General features: G+C 45.8%; 1 protein-coding gene across 18 annotated transcripts in view; it reads left to right on the top strand.

The window, feature by feature from the left end:
- The window catches only part of LOC126997629 (histone deacetylase 4-like), a 129,618-nt gene extending 115,801 nt beyond the window's left edge, over positions 1 to 13,817 (top strand). For 9 of the 18 annotated variants that reach the window (XM_050858834.1, XM_050858833.1, XM_050858825.1 and 6 more), the window contains 15 exons: positions 912 to 1,051; positions 1,539 to 1,694; positions 3,604 to 3,717; positions 6,543 to 6,677; positions 7,021 to 7,144; positions 7,232 to 7,377; positions 7,648 to 7,867; positions 8,443 to 8,625; positions 9,233 to 9,396; positions 10,056 to 10,175; positions 11,306 to 11,428; positions 11,818 to 11,958; positions 12,828 to 12,998; positions 13,251 to 13,390; positions 13,685 to 13,817. In XM_050858834.1, coding sequence (XP_050714791.1) covers positions 912 to 1,051; positions 1,539 to 1,694; positions 3,604 to 3,717; positions 6,543 to 6,677; positions 7,021 to 7,144; positions 7,232 to 7,377; positions 7,648 to 7,867; positions 8,443 to 8,625; positions 9,233 to 9,396; positions 10,056 to 10,175; positions 11,306 to 11,428; positions 11,818 to 11,958; positions 12,828 to 12,998; positions 13,251 to 13,390; positions 13,685 to 13,772 — 2,165 coding nt within the window. In that variant the 3' untranslated portion in view covers positions 13,773 to 13,817. Of the gene's footprint in view, positions 1 to 911; positions 1,052 to 1,538; positions 1,695 to 3,603; positions 3,718 to 4,520; positions 4,560 to 6,542; positions 6,678 to 7,020; positions 7,145 to 7,231; positions 7,378 to 7,647; positions 7,868 to 8,442; positions 8,626 to 9,232; positions 9,397 to 10,055; positions 10,176 to 11,305; positions 11,429 to 11,817; positions 11,959 to 12,827; positions 12,999 to 13,250; positions 13,413 to 13,668 lie in introns of all 18 variants that reach the window. The other 9 variants (XM_050858840.1, XM_050858835.1, XM_050858826.1 and 6 more) reach the window with 8 other exon arrangements.
- Positions 13,818 to 18,858: the final 5,041 nt, after the last annotated feature.

Here is an 18,858-nt window from a genome sequence, read left to right as displayed (position 1 = left end):
TTTTATTCATTGCCAGTAAACAAGCAGATAATTTAGCATTCCTAGGCGGGGAGCAGCAAAACAGGCACAGATCTTTTCTCTTGACACAGAAAACCCACTAAAACAACCTTGACGCATCGTAGCTTATTTGAAACCCCTGTGACAGTGTGCAAAAGTTCTCAAATAGATCTGGACAGTAAATTGGTGGACCGGACAGAGGGACCACACTTTTGAGATAGTATACGCCTTCAGAAAACTTCCTTGAAATAGTGTAGCTTCTCCTAACTCACTGAAAGCCATGGAACACTTTTCTTCACATATCTTAGTCCTGGGTTGGGATTCACAAAGCAGTAGCGACATAGTTAACCCGTCCGCTGCGATTGGAACGAATTTGTCTTTCACTGGTAGCCTGATAACATATACTCCCAGGTCTTTCTCTGCCTCTGTGATGGATAGTGGAGTGTTTCCCATGTAGTATTGGTATGCTGGGTATCCCCTCCTAAGGCACAGGACTTAACATTCTTCTTCATTGAATTGTAGCAGCCACTCTTTGATCCATTCCTGTAGCTTGGTGAGGTCTTCTGGTAGGAAATCCGCAGTCAAGGGGTTAAGGGCCTTGACAGTACATCGGCATTCACAAAAGCCACACTAATAAGTATATGCTGCTAATCACTCTTAACATCAGCATTTACAAAGCAGTCATGACGTCCTGAGCCACACTAATAACTATGTATGTTGTTAAGCGCTCCAAGACTTCTCTAACTCATGACACAGACGCTATCCAATCTGTGTCCTGCAGTGATTGAGGGGCAGCTTGACATACACTTGCTAATTTAATAATCACTGAATACGTATCTTTCTTCACATTTCTTAGCCCTGACGTTCTGTAACCGAGGACGCTGATACTATCCCCTCCTGTTTGTGTCTTGCAGTGATTGACGGCGAGGGTTACAGCATGGGTGGGGCAGCTCGGGGCCAACAGGTCACTGCCATGGAGACCAGTAGTGGTGGGGGCATCATGCGAGGGGGCATCTACCACCCCTCTGCTGCCACAGCCATTACGGACCCCCAGGTGAGTAGCGTGATGGTCATATGGTCCGTTAAGAAAGTTAGGGTCATACTCTTTAACATCGGCTTTCGTAAGAGTTGTGGGCATCTCCAGGGGTAGTTTTATGACCCTTCTATTAGCCAAAAAAGTTAAGGCCCTATTCTTCAACATCTCAGCACCCAAGAACACATATTTGACAAGGCTTTCGTAAGAGTTGTGTGGGTGTTTCCAGGAGTAGCTTTATGACCCTTCTGGTAGTCTGACCCTTCTTCTGTATTGTGAACCTAAAACATACTCATTAGAATCCCACTGATCTCCTTTGTGGCTCTTGGTAATCGTTGCTGTGAGAGGTGGAAGTGTTTAATAGCACTTACATTAGTCCTCAGTAATGTGGAAACGATATAAAACTTCAGTCATAAACCGTCAGCATCAATTTCCATCAATACTTTAATTTCCCTATTTCTTCGGTGCCACCTTTAAGAGTGACCTGACCCACTGAATTGTGCCACAGGTGAGGACCAGCCGCTCACGCCCCCTGAGTCGCACCCACTCCTCCCCGCTGCCCCTCGGCCACCCAGTGTTGCAGGGACAGCCACCCTCCTTCCTGCCCCACGCCCCCCAGACAGCCCCCCACCAACACACCCTCGACCACCATCTTCTGAAACAGGTGAGTCATGGTAACGAAGGATTCATGGGTGCTGGGGGTGGGAGGGGACATCGTCGCTCCTCCTCCTCCTCCTCCTTTTGTTTCGATCTTTTTTCTTTCCACCTTTCTTTCTCATTCTTCCTCATTCACTGCACCTCCTCCTCCTCTGCTGTTGTTTGTTCTTCCTTTGTGTTCCTTTGTTCCTTTTCTTTCTATCTTTTTCTTCCTTTTCTCTTTCTTTTTTTTTCCTTTTTATCTTCTCTTCCTCTCTACTTCCTTTTCCTCCTCCTCCTCCTCCTCCTACTACTACTACTACTACTACTACTGCTACTACTACTACTACTACTACTACTACTACTACTACTACTTCAAAAAGGTGTGATAGGGCAACAAGGGAACATCGACAGTAGTACTTCTATCTGATGTCATGTTTAACTAATCCATTCATGATTGAAGATGCTATAATTTCATGTTTTTTTTTAGATATCTGATTAGCACTATGATTGCATGTGTGTGTGTGTGTGTGTGTGTGTGTGTGTGTGTGTGTACGTGTGTGTGTATATGTAGATTATTCCTATTTATAATCAAGGACCCAGGTGTTGGTGATGGCAGTGGTGGTGGCGGTGGTAGTAGTGGTGGTGGTGGTGGTGGCAGCAATGAATGAAACCTTCTGCCAGAATATGTTATAGGTGACTCAGGGCCTTGGTATTCCCAGCCCAGGATTGCAAGATACAAGTGACTGTAGATACGATTTGCATTCTCTGTGCTGTGGCAATCGCGTGGCTGCATGGCCGGCTATCATAGCGGTTAAGTTGAAGGTGAATTAAGTCAGGGCCAGCATAAGCTAGTATTCGCCGCCTCGTACCTCACCACCTTGGCACATAAAAGTCCTCGTTCTGCTCCTGAGCCTCGCGACAAATCTGCATCCTCTCACTGATATGGATCTTCAAATATATTTCCTGAAAACTATAATCTTAGCATGTTAAATTTAGTCGCTTATTGGAAAGCGCTCAACACTGCCAAGGAAGTTAAGTCAGTTGAGAGTCTCCAGGATGCATTGGGCAGTTGGTGGCTGGGAGTTGTGAACCTGGGAATATTTTTAGAGGCACAGGGAGAGGATAGGTGCCAAGGTCTCAAGCCACTGCACAAGCAACTTAAGGGCCTCCTGCCTTGTCACCCACACTTGGATGCATTGTAGAGAGTGCGGCGACCAACTGGGAACTCGTGCTAGGAAATAAGAATGAGAGTTATAAATGATAGCCAGGGTTGTATGTGTGTGTGTGTGTGTGTGTGTGTGTGTGTGTGTGTGTGTGTGTGTGTGTGTGTGTCGTACCAACCTGTCGCTCTTCATTACCTTAGAGAGTGCTGGGTTAAGATGGGAACTCGTGCTAGGAATTAAGAATGGGCGTTATAAATGATAGCTAGTTTTGTATGTGTGTGTGTGTGCTTCGTACCAACCTGTCGCTCTTCGTTACCTTAGAGAGTGCTGGGTTAAGATGGGAACTCATGCCAGGAAATAAGAATGGGTGTTATAGGTGATAGCCAGTGTTGTGTCCCTTACCAACCCATCTCCCATTGTTACTTTAGAGAGTGCTGGGTTAAGATGGGAACTCATGCTAGGAAATAAGAATGGGTGTTATAGGTGATAGCCAGTATTGTGTCCCTTACCAACCCATCTCCCATTGTTACTTTAGAGAGTGCTGGGTTAAGATGGGAACTCATGCTGGGAAATCAGAGTGAATGTTTTTAGGATAGCTGGGAAGATATGAGGAGGCTGAACATCACGCAAGAAATGGCTTTGGACCGGCAACAGTGGATCAAGGAGTTTCATATCCCGTCCAACCCCGCCATGGGGAATAAATGGATGTTAATCGATGATGATGATGTGTATGCCTATTACTCACCTCTCGCCCTTTGTCCCCCCTCACAGCACATCCGGCAGACAGTCTTGACACGCGCCAACAGCAAAAACCAGGTGGAGAATGTGGCCGAGGAGACTGAAGCTGCCGTTGCCCAGGCCATCGCCACCGACAAGACTCCAGAGGTGAGACCCAGCGCGTGTGTGTGTGTGTGTGTGTGTGTGTGTGTGTGGCTGTGTGTGTGGGGTGCCTGTCTTTGGTCTAAATTCCCTCAAGTTTTCCGATTAAACAGTCACTTTGTCCCAGCTGTTTCACTGTTCCAGGACTCTATTGGGAAAACTGTATTACTTGATGTTTTTCAGTCTCGTCTTTTTCAACTTTATATCACTTTTCACATCCCTTATATATTCAGATTATCCTTAGTATCAGTTTTGTTGCCTCCCTTCATGACAAAAACATCACAATCTTGTCACCTACCTCCTTCCCCCCCTTTTCTTTTCATCAAGGAATTTAGCCCCAACATTTCCATCTGTTTACTGGTCTTTGTTTTCCATCTGTCTTGTTTATGTGTGTGTTTTTATGTGTGCGGACCAGACAGTGTGTGTGTGTGGGGATGTGGGTGTCTGTGTGTGTGTGTGTGTGTAGGTGTGTGCGTCTTTGTGGGAAGGGAGCATGCATGTGGGTGGGTGTGGGTGTGGGTGTACATGTGTGTGTATGTGTGTGTGGGTGGGTGGGGGGGGAAAGGGGAGCAAGCATGTGTGTGTGAGGAAGGGGGTGTCCTGTGTGGGTGGGTGTAGGTGTGTGCATGTGTGTGGGAAGGGAGCATGCATGTGTGTGTGTGTGTGTAATGTATAAAGCACTGAAGTAGTAGCCAGTAAGGAGAGACTGGAGCAAAGTCTCATGTCATACACTAACTAACAGCGTCTCTTGTCCCTCCCCCCTTTCCCCTTCCCCTGTGCTGCCCTTTCTCCCCCACGGCCTGGTGCAGGGTGGGGAGGAGGAGGCTCTGCATGAGGAGGAGCCAGAGGTGAGTCCCCCCCTTAAGGCAATATTAGTCACCCCTCCCTTCCCCACCCCAGCTCCCCCACCCGGCCAGGCACCCTTAGCACACCTCACCCGTCTGTGTTCTGGGGTCGAAATTCAATGTTTTTTGGGCGTTCAGCTGAGCAAGGGAATAAAACTGGGGGGATATTCTTAAACACATATTTGATGCTTTTCATAGGGGTTTTGGGCATATCCATGGGTAGTTATATGACCCTGGTGGTAGTTTAACTCTTCTTCTGTACTGTGAACCTAAAGGAACGGTCATTAAAACCCATTTGATTGGCTTTTTGGCCCTTGGAAATAATTGATGTGGTTAGTTATATGACCCTGGTGGTAGTTTAACTCTTCTTCTGTACTGTGAACCTAAGGGAACGCTCATTAGAACCCGTTTCATCTCCCTTTCGGCCTTTGGAAATTGTTGAAGTGAGAGGTGGGTGCATCTGACAATACCTAAGTTACCAGCCCTTCCCTCAAGTTCAATAGTCCCAAAATTTTACGAAACACTTAACACGTATGGATTCGTAAAACATGTTATGGGGTCTGTCGGCAAAGTAAGCTGCATGTTACGGCTGTTTACTTACCTCGTTTTGATGATAAAGTGTAAATCATATATAAATTACAAACAAACGATAGTATACTAGCAAGCTCTTTTACAACGCAAGTCTGGCACATTAGTTACATGATTGGTATTTACGAATCTTACTCTAAATCTTCAAAATACACTTGTCTGCTATATTTTAGTCAGCTGGGCATTCAGAAATATGTGAATTTAGACCCTTTTGTGTGTGTGTGTGTGTGTGTGTGTGTGTGTGTGTGTGAAGGCGTGAATGTGTGTGTGTGTGTGTGTGTGTTTTCCTTCCCGTAAGTCTTTCCCTGGTTCATTGTTTCTCGCTAACTTCCTCTTCTCAATTCTCTCCCTGAAGCTCAATATATTTTTCTCCCTCTTTCTCTGACTTCGTGTCTATAATATTTTTTTTTTCTGTTAGTTTTTGTAGAGTTAGTGTATCAAAAGTGTCTCTAAGTCTGTCTCTGTGTGTCTTGTACTTATTGCTGTCTTTTTCTTTTTTTTCTTTATTTTTTCTTTATTTCTCTTTCTTGTCTCTTTCTTTCTTTCTTTCTTTCTTGTCTTCCTTCCTTTCTTTCTTTGTGTCTCCATCTCTTTCTCTTCTCTTGTTCTTTTTTTCTTTCTTTCAATTTCTCTTTCTTTCCATTTCCCTTTTCCTTTCTTCCTTCTTTCTTCCTCTCTATCTCTCCCTTTCTCTTCTTTCTTACTTTCTTTTTTTCCTTCTTTCTTTCTTTATTTCTCTATATTTATTTCTCTTCTTTATCTCTCTCTCTCCTTCCCTGTAGCTCCTGTGTTCCGTTAATAGAGCTGTCCAGCTTCTGTCCCGTCTAACACACCTTTTCTTCTGTTGCCAGGGCTGTGTTGCATAGTTTTTTGACCAAGTATTTTTTTAAGAGTAGCAAACAGCCTCATCATTATTATTATCATTATTAGTGTACTGATTATTAAGTTTATTGGATTCTCTTAGCAATTTTACGCCATGTTATTACGTTAGTTTTTTGGGGCGTGTCTGTTTGTATGTGGCTTTCAGATGGCCCTTAGAGACACATCTTCCGAAGCCTTTGTTCAAGTTTTCTTCATTAGTCACTCTTGTCCTGCCCTTTTGTGCCTCCTCCAGGTGGATTAAAACTTTTACCTCATTTTTATTTTGGAAACAAGTGACTTATAGCAACTGTGGTGTCAGCTGAGCTTTTGACCATGTACAGCTTGTGTTATGGGGCCGTAGGACAGGTCGAATCCAAGAAGCTTCTGGTCGCTATAGAGTTATTCACCCCGAACTCTGTAGGGATCCAAAACTTCTCGGATTCGACTTGTAATACGGCCCGTGGAGTGAAGGCTATTTTTGAAGTGTACGGCCAGATGAGAATGTCCACTATATTCCTCCCTCAATGGTACACTCAGGAGCCTCTGGACCCTGTTGTGAGCTATGGCACCCTTGGGATAAACCCTCTTGACCCTACTCCTGCTGGACCCGCTTGTAGGCAGCCCTGGTTAAAAACATTGACTGGTGTGACACTCACTGATGCTGGAAAGAGGGTATGTTACTTCTGTCTCAAGACCTGCCAAGCATCATGTTGTTGTTATCTGAATATGTACAAGCCATCAGCTCATGTTGATTAAGTTTGGTGTCAGTCCTTACCATCACCACCAGGGCTTCCTCTGGCTGCTGTAGTCATTCTTTTGTTTTTGTTCTTTGTACTTTATTCCGTTTTTAAGTTACCTGCTGCTGCCTGTAGTTACTTGTTTCATACCTACCCTGCTTGGACCTAATAGGAACAACCTTGCTAATGAAATACTTTGTTTGCATAACCCTGTGAGGGCAAGGCGTGTTAGTCCTCCTTCGCCTGCCATGCCTCACCCTCCCATCTCTCTGTGGCAGGTAATAGACCTCACTGAACGCAAGATTGAGGAGAGTCAGCTGGCCAGACACCACCGAGAGCACCTGCTCTTCCCACACCACCGAGACCTGACTGGCAAGCCTCCGCCTCTCCACTCCTCCACCAGTGAGTGCCTAGGCTCTCCTCCACCTGTTATTTGCATGTATACATCTGGCGAGTCTCTCTGAGTAGTGTCTTGTTGACCTGGCACAGTATCCCTCCTTTCCTCTTTAGGTTCGGCCTTCACCCCGCGCTCCGGTAGCCACATGGCGCGGCCCCTGTCCCGCGCCCTCAGCTCTCCCCTGGTCACCCTCTCCCCTCAAGGCTCACCACAGGAACAAATCAACATCAGCAAGCAGGTTAGTCAACATTTAATCTTCATATTCCTCAAGGAGCAGCGTTCAGCAGGCTTTTTGTTTTCTCTGTGCTTATTCTTATGCCCTTGAGCTGTTTCCTTTCCTGTAAAAAAAAAAAAAAAAAAAAAAAAATCCAGTCACCTTTCTGTTCAGTATTGAGGTCATCATTACTTCTCCAGAGTTCTTCACATGCTTTTCACTTTTCAGCTTAACACACTTTAGTTTCCCAGTGTGACATCACCTTAATATTACTCACATGTCTCTGTGCTTCAGGGCGCAACAACTGGGTTTGCCTACGACAACATGATGCTGAAGCACCAGTGTGCGTGTGGCGACAACTCCCACCACCCCGAGCATGCGGGGCGCCTGCATTCCATCATGGCACGGCTGCAGGAGACCGGCCTCTTCCACCGCTGCTACTGTCTCCGCACTCGCAAAGCCACACCTGAGGAGATACAGTCATGCCATAGTGAGGCACACACTCTTCTCTTCGGTGAGTCCACTTCACTGCGTTCACTTGTATCTTGTTCGTCTTCACTAAGTCCACTACATTAACCCATCCGCTGCAATTTGCACGGATTTGGCTTTGACTGGTAGCCTGGTAACGTATACTCCCATGTCTTTCTCTGCCTCTGTGGTGGATAGTGGAATGTTTCAAATGTGGTATTGGTATGATGGATATCCCCTCCCAAGGTGCAGGACTTTACATTTTTCTTCACTGAATTATAGCAGCCACTTTTTGCTCCATTCCTGTAGCTTGGTGATGTCTGCTTGTAGGAAATATGCAGTCAAGGGGTTAAGGTCATAGAGTGGGGTTTGCAAGGGTTCAACGAAAATGAGTTCCTAGACAACTGACCTCTCTCATTACCTTTTTTTCTTTTTTCTTCTTTCGGAGCAGCGTCTGGCGGACTTCTTGTTGCTGTTTTGTTTTTTGCCCTTGAGCTGCCTCCCTTGCCATGAAAATAGAAAATGTATATAAATAGTAACTTTCCGACTTCAGGAGATAATATGCAAGGTAGTGAGTTCCCGTATAAGAGCACCGATCACCCTTCCGCTTCCTCCCAACAGGCACGAACCCCCTGAACCGATCTCGACTGGACCTGAGTATGTTTGCTGACCTGCCCATCAAGAGCTTCGTCCGGCTGCACTGCGGAGGCATCGGCGTGGACCTGGACACCACCTGGAATGAGATGCACACGTCCTCGGCCGCTCGCATGGCTGCCGGCTGTGTGATAGATCTGTCCTACAAAGGTGCGCGTTGATCCAGCGACTTCCTTCACCCACTGGTCTCACATGTGGGGGATTGTACTCTATAGACATCATTCAATCAAACTTACAATGCAATTTTCTTACACTAAAATTGTTGTTTCAAAATTGCTTCATAATAGGAGGTAAAAATGAGTAGCCTATCTGGGCAGGAGAAGCAGTCAAAGGCAAACTCAAATATTCAGTTTCCCATCGAAGAATGTAAACCAGAATTAGACTTGAGCATTTGTAAGATGTAAGAGAGATATGTTATTGTATTTTCTATGGATGATTGTCAACGAAAATTAGCGTTGAGCATTTGTAAGATGTAAGAGAGAAACGTCATTGTATTTTCTATCAATGAGTGCTGACGAAAATTAGCGTTGAGCATTTTTGAGAAGTAAAAGGAAGAGAAACGTCTGATATATATTTCTTACCATCCATTACAGTTGCTACATAGGTTAGGTTAGGTTAGGTTAGGTATATTTCTCCTCATCCCTTACAGTTGACATATATTTTACCTGTCCCTTACAGTTGCTATATAGGTTAGGTTAGGTATATTTCTCCCCATCCCTTACAGTTAACATATACGTATTTCTCCCTGTCCTTACAGTTGCAACAGGTGAGCTGCGTAATGGCTTCGCGCTGGTCCGTCCTCCAGGGCACCACGCGGAGCACCAGCAGGCGATGGGCTTCTGCTTCTTCAATTCCGTCGCCATCGCTGCTCGCCAACTGCACCAGAAGCTTAGCCTGGAGAAAATACTTATTGTGGACTGGGTGAGTATTGGATAGCTGCTGTTATGGTTCCCTTAGATAGTTAGGTAGTTAGTATAGGCTTCCCATTGAGTGCTAGTGTTATCATCTTGACCTGACGCTGGACTTGTATCAGTTGCTTACTCACCACCTGTTATTGATACGTTTTTCTGCCCTTGAAAGTCGAAACATCCTACAGTGAGGAGGATTTAGTACCAGAGTTCATCTATCATCAGAGTTCAGTATTAACCCATCCGCTGCAATTGGCACGGATTTGGCCTTCACCGCTGTATGGAAAGGATTTAGAAGAGGATTAAGGAAATGGAAGAGGATTAAGAGGTTTAGAAGAGGATTAAGGAAATGGAAGAGGATTAAGAGGTTTAGAAGAGGATTAAGGAAATGGAAGAGGATTAAGAGGTTTAGAAGAGGATTAAGGAAATGGAAGAGGATTAAGAGGTTTAGAAGAGGATTAAGGAAATGGATGAGGATTAAGAGGTTTAGAAGAGGATTAAGGAAATGGATGAGGATTAAGAGGTTTAGAAGAGGATTAAGGAAATGGAAGAGGATTAAGAGGTTTAGAAGAGGATTAATCCCCTTCCATTTCCTCGTTCAGTATTAGACAAAACTTCCAACTAATTCAGATGACAAACTATTTTAACGTGCATGATTTTCTTCTCCCCTAGGATGTGCATCATGGGAACGGCACACAGTCCATGTTCTACAATGACCCACATATCCTGTACATCTCCATGCACCGCTATGATGATGGGAGCTTCTTCCCTGGCACTGGGGCTCCCACTGATGTAAGTTACGACCCCAGGAAGTAAGGGAAATTGGGGAATGTTAGCAATATATTTATACCCGAGAATATGATTAACTCGGCTCCAATGTGATGACAGAGACAGAAGCACAAACAATAATGGGAAAAGGGGAGGTGCAGAGGGGAAGGATATCTCTTTAGTTCCTATTGATGTTAGTTAAGGTCTCAGGAAGTAAAGGGAACTGTGGACATGCTAGTAATATATGTTTAACTGAGCTCCAATGTAATGACAGAGACAAGTACAAACAACAATGGGAAAAGAGGAGATGTGGAGGGGAAGGATATCTCTTTAGTTCCCATTGATGTTAGTTAAGGTCTCAGGAAGTATAAAGGGAAATAGGGACATGCTAGCAATATATGTTTACTTGAGAATATGTTTAACTCAGCTCCAATGTAATGATAGAGACAAAAGTACAAGGAGTAATGGGAAGAAGGAGAGTTTAAATGAGGACATATTTCCTGACTGAGCTCCCTTTTATGAGACGAGTATAAAGAAAAATAAAGGGAAAATGTAGAGCTGCTATTAGTGTCTCTATAAGGATATATTTCTTGACTGAGCTCCCTTTTATGAGACGAGTACAAAGAAAAATAAAGGGAAAATGTAAAGGTGCTATTAATGTCTCTCTAAGGATATATTTCCTGACTGAGCTCCCTTTTATGAGACGAGTATAAAGAAAAATAAAGGGAAAATGTAGAGGTGCTATTAATGTCTCTCTAAGGATATATTTCCTGACTGAGCTCCAATTTGTTGATAGAGACAGAACCGCAAAAAATAAGGAAACGTGCTATTAATTTCTTTCTACATGAGGATATATTTCTTAACTAAACACTTTGATGATTAGTAATGAGAGAAAAGGAGCTGCTGTTGTCTTTTTACACAAGCATATATTTCTTGACTAACTTATCCTATTGATGTGTATTGACGCGCATCGGTTCAAGCATATATTTCCTGACTAACTTATCCTATTGACGTACATTGACTGCCTCGGTTCAAGCATATATTTCCTGACTAACTTATCCTATTGACGTATATTGACTCGCCTCGGTTCAAGCATATATTTCCTGACTAACTTATCCTATTGATGTGTATTGACTTGCCTCGGTTTTTGGCAGGTGGGCGAGGGCAATGGGTATGGCTTCAACGTCAACATCGCTTTCTCCGGGGGACTGAAGCCTCCGATGGGTGACGCGGAGTACCTGGCGGCCTTCAGGAGTGTTGTGATGCCCATTGCTAAGGTGAGACGGTGGGGGTTTGTTACTTTGGTGCTTATTATTGCCATTGTTAGTCAGTTCTGTTCCTTTGCTTCATTATCATCCTCTTCGTCAGACATTATCTGCAATATTTAGTAAGTTTTCCCATTCTCATCATCTCGGTGGTTCTCAAAGGATTCTGTGATGTAGATTCATGGCCGTCTTGTTCCTGTTTTTTCATCCTCCTCCTTCTCTTCACCAGACATTATCTTCATTATTTTATCTTCCTTTTCTTCATTTTCCTTTTCATCTTCCTCCTCTTTATTATTAGTCATTCCTCCCATCCTCGTCATCTCAATAGTTCTCAAAAGATTCTGTGATAAAGATTCACGTCCATCCTGTTCCTGTTTTATCATCCTCCTCCTCTTCACCAGGACTTCGACCCTGACGTGGTGCTGGTGAGTGCCGGCTTTGACGCAGCAGACGGCCATCCCCCGCCCCTGGGAGGCTACAAGGTCTCGGCGAGTTGCTTTGCCCACATGACCAAGCAGCTTATGACCCTCGCTCGTGGCAAGGTCAGTTCGTGTGGGCGAGACGCAGGTTTCTGATAGACTATGATTGAGGTGTTTAGTGTGAAAGGGGCGACCAAAGCAATCAAGGGGGTAATCTGTTTTTGGTAACATCTGGTGGCTGAATTCTTGCTGCAATGTGGGGTGAAGGAAGTTAAGGAAAAAACGACCTTAAACTGGGTGATTCGTAGGCATAAAGTTTTGTGATTCTTCTGTCAAACTCATCTGGCATAGGGTGTGTGTGTAGAGTCTGGTGGTTGCTTGAAAACACAATATGCTCAAGGCTATAAAAATGGCAAGTCACCCCTTAAGCAACCTTAAGCTGGATGATTTGTAGGCGTAAAGTTGTGCGATTCTTCTGTCTAACTCATCTGGTGGTGGGTGTGTGTGTGTAGAGTCTGGTGGTTGCTTGAAAACACAATATGCTCAAGGCTATAAAAATGGCAAGTCACCCCTTAAACAACCTTAAGCTGGGTGATTCGTAGGTGTAAAGTTGTGCGATTCTTCTGTCTAACTCATCTGGTGGTGGGTGTGTGTGTGTAGAGTCTGGTGGTTGCTTGAAAACACAATATGCTCAAGGCTATAAAAATGGCAAGTCACCCCTTAAACAACCTTAAGCTGGGTGATTCGTAGGTGTAAAGTTGTGCGATTCTTCTGTCTAACTCATCTGGTGGTGGGTGTGTGTGTGTAGAGTCTGGTGGTTGCGTGAAAACACAATATGCTTAAGACTATAAAAATGGCAAGTCACCCCTTTCACATCCTCCTCCTCATTATATCACACAAACAACAAGTTCTTTTCTTGGTTCCTTGTATGAGATAGAGATGTAAAATGATGTCTGTGTAAAGTATAGGTGCTCATTTGATGTGTTCCGCAGGTGGTGCTTGCGCTGGAGGGCGGCTACGACCTCACCAGCATCAGCGACGCCTCTGAGGCCTGTGTGAGAGCCTTGACAGGGGAGGACCCTCCACCCATCTCTGAGCATGAGCTGACGCGCCCACCCTGCCAGAACGCTCTCAAAACCCTCCAGAATGTTATTGCTGTGCAGGTGAGTCCGTGTCCCATAGCACCATAGCTCTTTCCATACTGCCCCATAATAAATAAACTTAGGACTTGAGCTGAAAAAGAGAGGTAGAGACAGGGGCTAAGTTTGAGCATTCCTGTTGTCCCTTATCACTATAGCTTTTTCCGTACTGCCCCATAAATGACTAAGGAATTGAGCTGAGAAAGAGAGAGACAGAAGCAAATGTTTGAGTGTTCTTATTTTGGCCTTGATGTATGAGTGTTATTGTTCCCCCAGAGCGGTCCCTGGCCAGTGGTGCGGCGACAGAGTGCGTTGCTGGGCCTGTCCCAAGCAGAGGCTCAAGGCCGTGAGGATGAGCAGGAGACAGTCTCAGCCATGGCCTCGCTGAGAGTGGACCCCCAGAACTCACAGTCCAGGTGAGGATGAGCACACAACTAGGTAAATACACACGCAACAAAGGTGATTGCAAGGAAAGGCTGGGTTGCAACAGATATGGAGAGAATTAGAATGAGATTGAAGTAATATGTGAAAATGGGCAGGAAGTATAAAATTACGTTAGTTCTTGAGAATATACATAAATCTGGGGAAAGAAAATATGAGGTTAAAAGTTACTTCTTCCTTCCAGTTGTGTTTTCTTGGTGGTGAGGTCTTGGTTTTCTTAGATTAAGTTTGGTGTTTGTGGCGGCCTGTGCAGGTGTGTGTTCTTTCAGGAGTCCGGAGCCCTCCCCCCAGGCCACTGCTGCCGGCGCCTCCAATGATGAAGAGGAGCCCATGGACGAGGACTCTGAGGTCAAGTAACGGGCGGGCAGGACCCTCCGTGAGCCTACACGTGACTGGCCGGGCTGCCCCGCCCCGCTCACTAAGCCTGTGACAGGTCAACTGCGCTTGCGTTTTGGAGCACCGCCACGAGCGCCTCTTTTCTGGTGCGTGTGGCGGGCAGGCGACCAGTGATATTTAGTGTTAATGTTGCGGCGGCGTGAGGGACGCGTGTCGTGTCGGTCCAGTGGTTGGACGTGTTCGATGAACCAAAGATTAGCTAGATTTTTATGATGTGCGTACATGGTGTCTTAAATTTCTTAAGGTTGTAGTGTTCCATAGGTAGATGGACCAGGCTGCCTGGTCATATTTATTGCTGAACCACATTTATTTTCATTACATATTATGGGAGAGTAAGTTTATATGTGCTGCTGCTAGGCAGTTCCCCGCCTGTGTGTGTGGCCTGGACAGCCCCACCAGACTCCTGACACCTTAATCAATACCTGTGCCAACCACTTAACAGATGTTTTCTGTTGACAAACTAAACTTTGAAGATGTTGTTAGTATTCATAGTGTTTAGTAGATAAATGTATAATATACATATATATATTATATATTCAATTTTATGTATTTCAAATTTTATTTGTTCACCTCACATGATGGTGTAAATTCATGTCACTTAAGTGCACAAAAAACATATAACAAGCCTTACTTGTTACCAGGAAAGTGAGACGCTAGGAACCAGGGAGTGGTGCTCCTCCCCTCTGCTGTGAACACTGGACCTGTGGGCCAGGTGGGACAGAGGTGATATTTGTGCTGTGAGGGACTACTGTAGTGTTGGCAGCAGCGGAGGGAGCAGGGAGGGTGGGAGAGCCTGGGTGTGCCCTGCCCCGCCCCGCCCCACCCAAGCTCGTGCCGGCACCTGCGTGGAGGGCCGGGGACCCTGTCTTGCTAAACTCATGTACACAGTTTACTCCTTTTACCCCCGGCTCATGAGCTAGTCAGAATCACATCCTCCTCTTCCTCCTCCCGCCTCCTTCTCCTACTCATCTCCCCCCTTCACCCCCTCTTCTCCCTCCTCCTCCTCCTCTCCTGCGTGGCCAAGGCTGCCGCCCTGTGTTCTGGTGTGGAGCTTAAGGCTCTGTGGGGTTTCAGGAAGGCTTGAGAGTCCCGCCCGTACCCTGTATCTTGTCCCTGTATGGCCACCGTGTCACATAATAAACAGATGTTCAACAAGTTCTCTCCTTTCTTACCTTGCCGGACGCCTCCTCGATACCCCATCAGCTGAACTTGGCTTTGTGTTTCGTTGTATAGTTGCACATAAACTCAAGGGCTGGTTAAGACTCCATTCCATAGTTGTTGGTGTGTTCTTGATGTACAACAAGTAGTATGAAATGAAACACTCATAAGTACTTTCATCATTTGCATTTCTGGTGTTTGTTTAATTTCTGATGATGGAGTAAAATAAAGTTTGAAGATAACAGAAGATTGTGGAAATAGTACAGCCAAACAGCTAAGAGTATAAAGAACTTGATGAGAAAAGTTGAAGTGAGCGACAATCTTCAGACTTACCCAATAATTAATCAGAGAATTCTAAAGGACCTAAGTAAGAAATAACAGCCAATAGCATTTAAGTATTAGCAGTGAATTCAGGGCCAGCTCCACAGCCTGACACAGTAACCAGGTAAGTGCCCAAACCAATCTATAGTCACCATAATGGACAGATTTTCTCCTTGGCTCCAGATACTAAAGAGATTTCCTATGCAGTTTCCCCAAATTTCTTAGCTTCTATTGATTACAAGACCCTAAAATTATGACCAGTAACTTTCTTAGTCTTTAGCATATTTTTTACAACAAAGGAGACAGCTCAAGGGCACAAAAAAAGTAAACAATAATAAAAAAATGCCCGCTATTCGCACCCAAAAAGAATCCAAAGAAGTGGCTGAAAGGGTTGTCAATTTCGGGAGGAGAGGTGGTTTTATTATATCTTACAAACCCAGCATGTCCGCCCCAAACCCACAAAACCAGCACATAACCCACACCCACTAAGAATACCCCCTGGCCATCATCCACAAATTTGAATACTCCCGCGCTCGCCTTGCACTGCGCAGACTACCCCGCGCAGACCCCGTGCAAGTGACCACCAGCAATGCGCTCTGCTTTGTGTCCACGGGATGTCAGTGATCACGTTCTTCCTGGCTGGTGGTACTTCAGAATCGAGTAAGTACTATTTGGTGTGTCTTGTTTGTATAGAAAAGTGTTCCTGGAAGCACTTGGAGTAATCTGGGAAGAAGTATTGGAGGGGAGAAGTTTTGTGGGCTATTGAGCGAGGAACCGAAGCACTTATGAAGCAATTAGGAATCGCTACCTGTTGCCCCTGCCCTTGTGTCTGTAAATCAACACCAAGGATGATTATTTAAGAGTTTTTAGAGATGAAGAACGCCTGACTTGGAGTAGTCTGGGAAGTCGTATTGGAGGGGAGATGTTTTGTAGGCGAGTGAATGAAGCACCGAAGCACTTGTTATGAAGCACGGGAACCACCACTCGTTGCCCCGCCCGTGTGTGTAAATCAACTCCCCAGGATGATTACTTAAGACTTTCTTGTGTGAAGATTCGTTTTAGTACCGTGCCAATATTTCATTACCTACCTTATGAAACATCACTAGCTCTTCATATGTCTTCTGCAAACGTTCAACAATCATGGAAACGTTTTCAAAATCCAATTCAAGGACTATTTATTGTTGAAAATAGGGGATAATATTCACGAAAGCGTATAGCCTCCTCTGGCAGGTTTCCATGATTGTTGAACGTTTGTAGAAAAGATATATGAAGAGCTAGTGATGTTTCATAAGGTAGGTAATGAAATACTGGCACGGTACTAAAACGAATCTTAACCCTTTCCTCTGAGTGAAGAACGCCTGACATGCTAGAGTATAGGAGTGGAGTGCCTCAGATAGTTGTGTTCGGTAACTGCGCAGATTTCCATTCAATTGTCTCCTTTTGTTTCGTTTTTTCACCGTCTCCTTGTAAATTATTAGGCTTATTGCCACTCGTGTTTTGTGTCAGATGGGATGAGAAACGTACACAAGTATAAGTTTTTTGTGGGTTCTAATCCTTTGTTTCGCATCACGCTATTCGCCAACGACCCCGTATTGGCGAAGCATCATCGTAGGCTCAACAGCTGGGGCCATATCCTCAAACCTTTCGGGGCCCCAGCACACATACAGCACGCTTTTCCTAGGAGTTTCGGACGTTTCCAGGGGTCGCTCAAAGGCCCTGGTGGTAGTTTGACCCTTCTTCTGTGCTGTGATTGTGAAAAAGCACTCATGAAAACCCAACCGATCTCTTTTTCGACCCTTGGAAATAGTTGATGTGAGAGGTGGAGGCGTCTGAGAATACCGACCCTGACTCCGTGCTCTGTAATGCTTGCGACGGGGTGTTGGGTGTGGTTCGCTGGGTCTTTGTTTCTTAGCAGTATTCAGATTCATCACTTTCCTCAGAACCTACTGTGAGCCTCTCTATCAATACGTATCCATATAACAATACTTGCGTGATTCATTGACTGCGGAGGAATGCGCTTGCTTATTAAAACATTAAATTGCGTATGAAACTTTAATCTAATTTGACACATCATAATAGTATCACAATTGAACACACACACACACACACACACACACACACACACACAGCAACAGCAGCAGCAGTAACAGGAACAATAATAATAACAGCAACAAAAATAAGCTAAGTAGTCGTCCTCACTTGTATGTTTGCAAAGTATGCCTGCAGAGTGTGTGTGTGTGAGTGTGTGTGTGTGTGTGTGAGAGTGTGTGTGTGTGAGTGTGTGTGTGTGTGTGTGTGTGTGCTGCACAGCTAAGCGCCACTCGACACAAGGCACGTGCGTCAGGTCACCGCAGCCTGCCCGTTTGTGGCCTGCAGGCCCGTCAGGAACTGTAGTGTGGCCTGCATGGCGGCGGTGGGTCTGAGGGTTGCTATGGGACTCTCAACACCCAGGGGGAGGGACGCCCTTCTGGCCACCCCCATCAGGCGGTTGAGCCAGTACTCTTTGGTCCACGCGTCCCTCCTCTCCCCCAGCAGTTCCTCCATAAAGTGTAGGTGGAGGGTGGAGGTGGGCACACACACCCTCGGGCAGCGTCTGGCACGCCACCCCACAGTCACGCGTCTCCTTCTTGGGCAGCCACCAGCAGGTCTCCAGGAGCTTGATGAAGAAGAGGCAGGCCTGGAGCACCCGCCACTCGTGCTCCTCGCCCTGCGTAACCACCCACTCCACCAGGTGGTTGAGGAGGAATACCCAGTGGCTTCCAGTACCAGCTGCCAGGTACTCTTGAGCAATGGTTCCGGGGTTCACTGTTCTCCCGTCCAGACTAGCCCACTGGGGCACTGTGGCCTTGATCACGGGGGTCACAGTCACCTTCACCAACACCACCGTGGAAGGATACTTGAGGGCAGCGTGCAGACACACTCCTCCGGGCGTGTGGCCAAGGAAGGGAGGCACCAGTATCAGGGTGGTGAAGGTCGTGGCAGTGAGGGCTTCCTGAACCACTCTCCGGAAGGTGTTCGTAAAGTTTTCACCGTTGAAGAGTTCGTGGTTTTTCGTGGAGGTTATTCCCGCCACGAAGCCTCTGGGAGAGTTATTGCCGTTCAGCATAGTGATACAGCCTCCCTCGAGAGCGCTGTACTTGTCCAGATCAATGTAAAACTCTAGGTTGTCTGGGAGGAACAGATCCAACCTCCTCTTTACTGACGGAAAACTCACCACCTCCCCACAAAACCTTTCGTCAATTTCCCCGATTTGTCGACTGAGTTCTTTGATATCACACAAGATAGACTCATCAAGCTCATTCGAGGCATACGCTTTTACTTTATTCTCCTCGTCCTCCAGCATACGCCACAGGGCACCAGGCGACGTGATCCCCAGCTTACTACACCTGCCCGTCAGGATCAGCTGGGCCTTAGTGAGCTCCCCTTTTGCTCCCATGATGGCCGTCGCCTGCTCCGTCAGAATGTCCAAGTGGCGACTCGATGCGTTTTCGTTGAAGTATTGGAGACATTGCGCGGGATTCAGGCCCCAGCTGCCCTGAGGTTCCGCCCTGCTGCAGCCCACCAGGTA

Source organism: Eriocheir sinensis, chromosome 12, assembly GCF_024679095.1.
Source record: "Eriocheir sinensis breed Jianghai 21 chromosome 12, ASM2467909v1, whole genome shotgun sequence".
NCBI classification, from domain to species: domain Eukaryota; kingdom Metazoa; phylum Arthropoda; class Malacostraca; order Decapoda; family Varunidae; genus Eriocheir; species Eriocheir sinensis.
The sequence above is the reverse complement of the archived record's forward strand: the minus strand, read 5'-3'. Positions and strand labels throughout refer to the sequence as shown.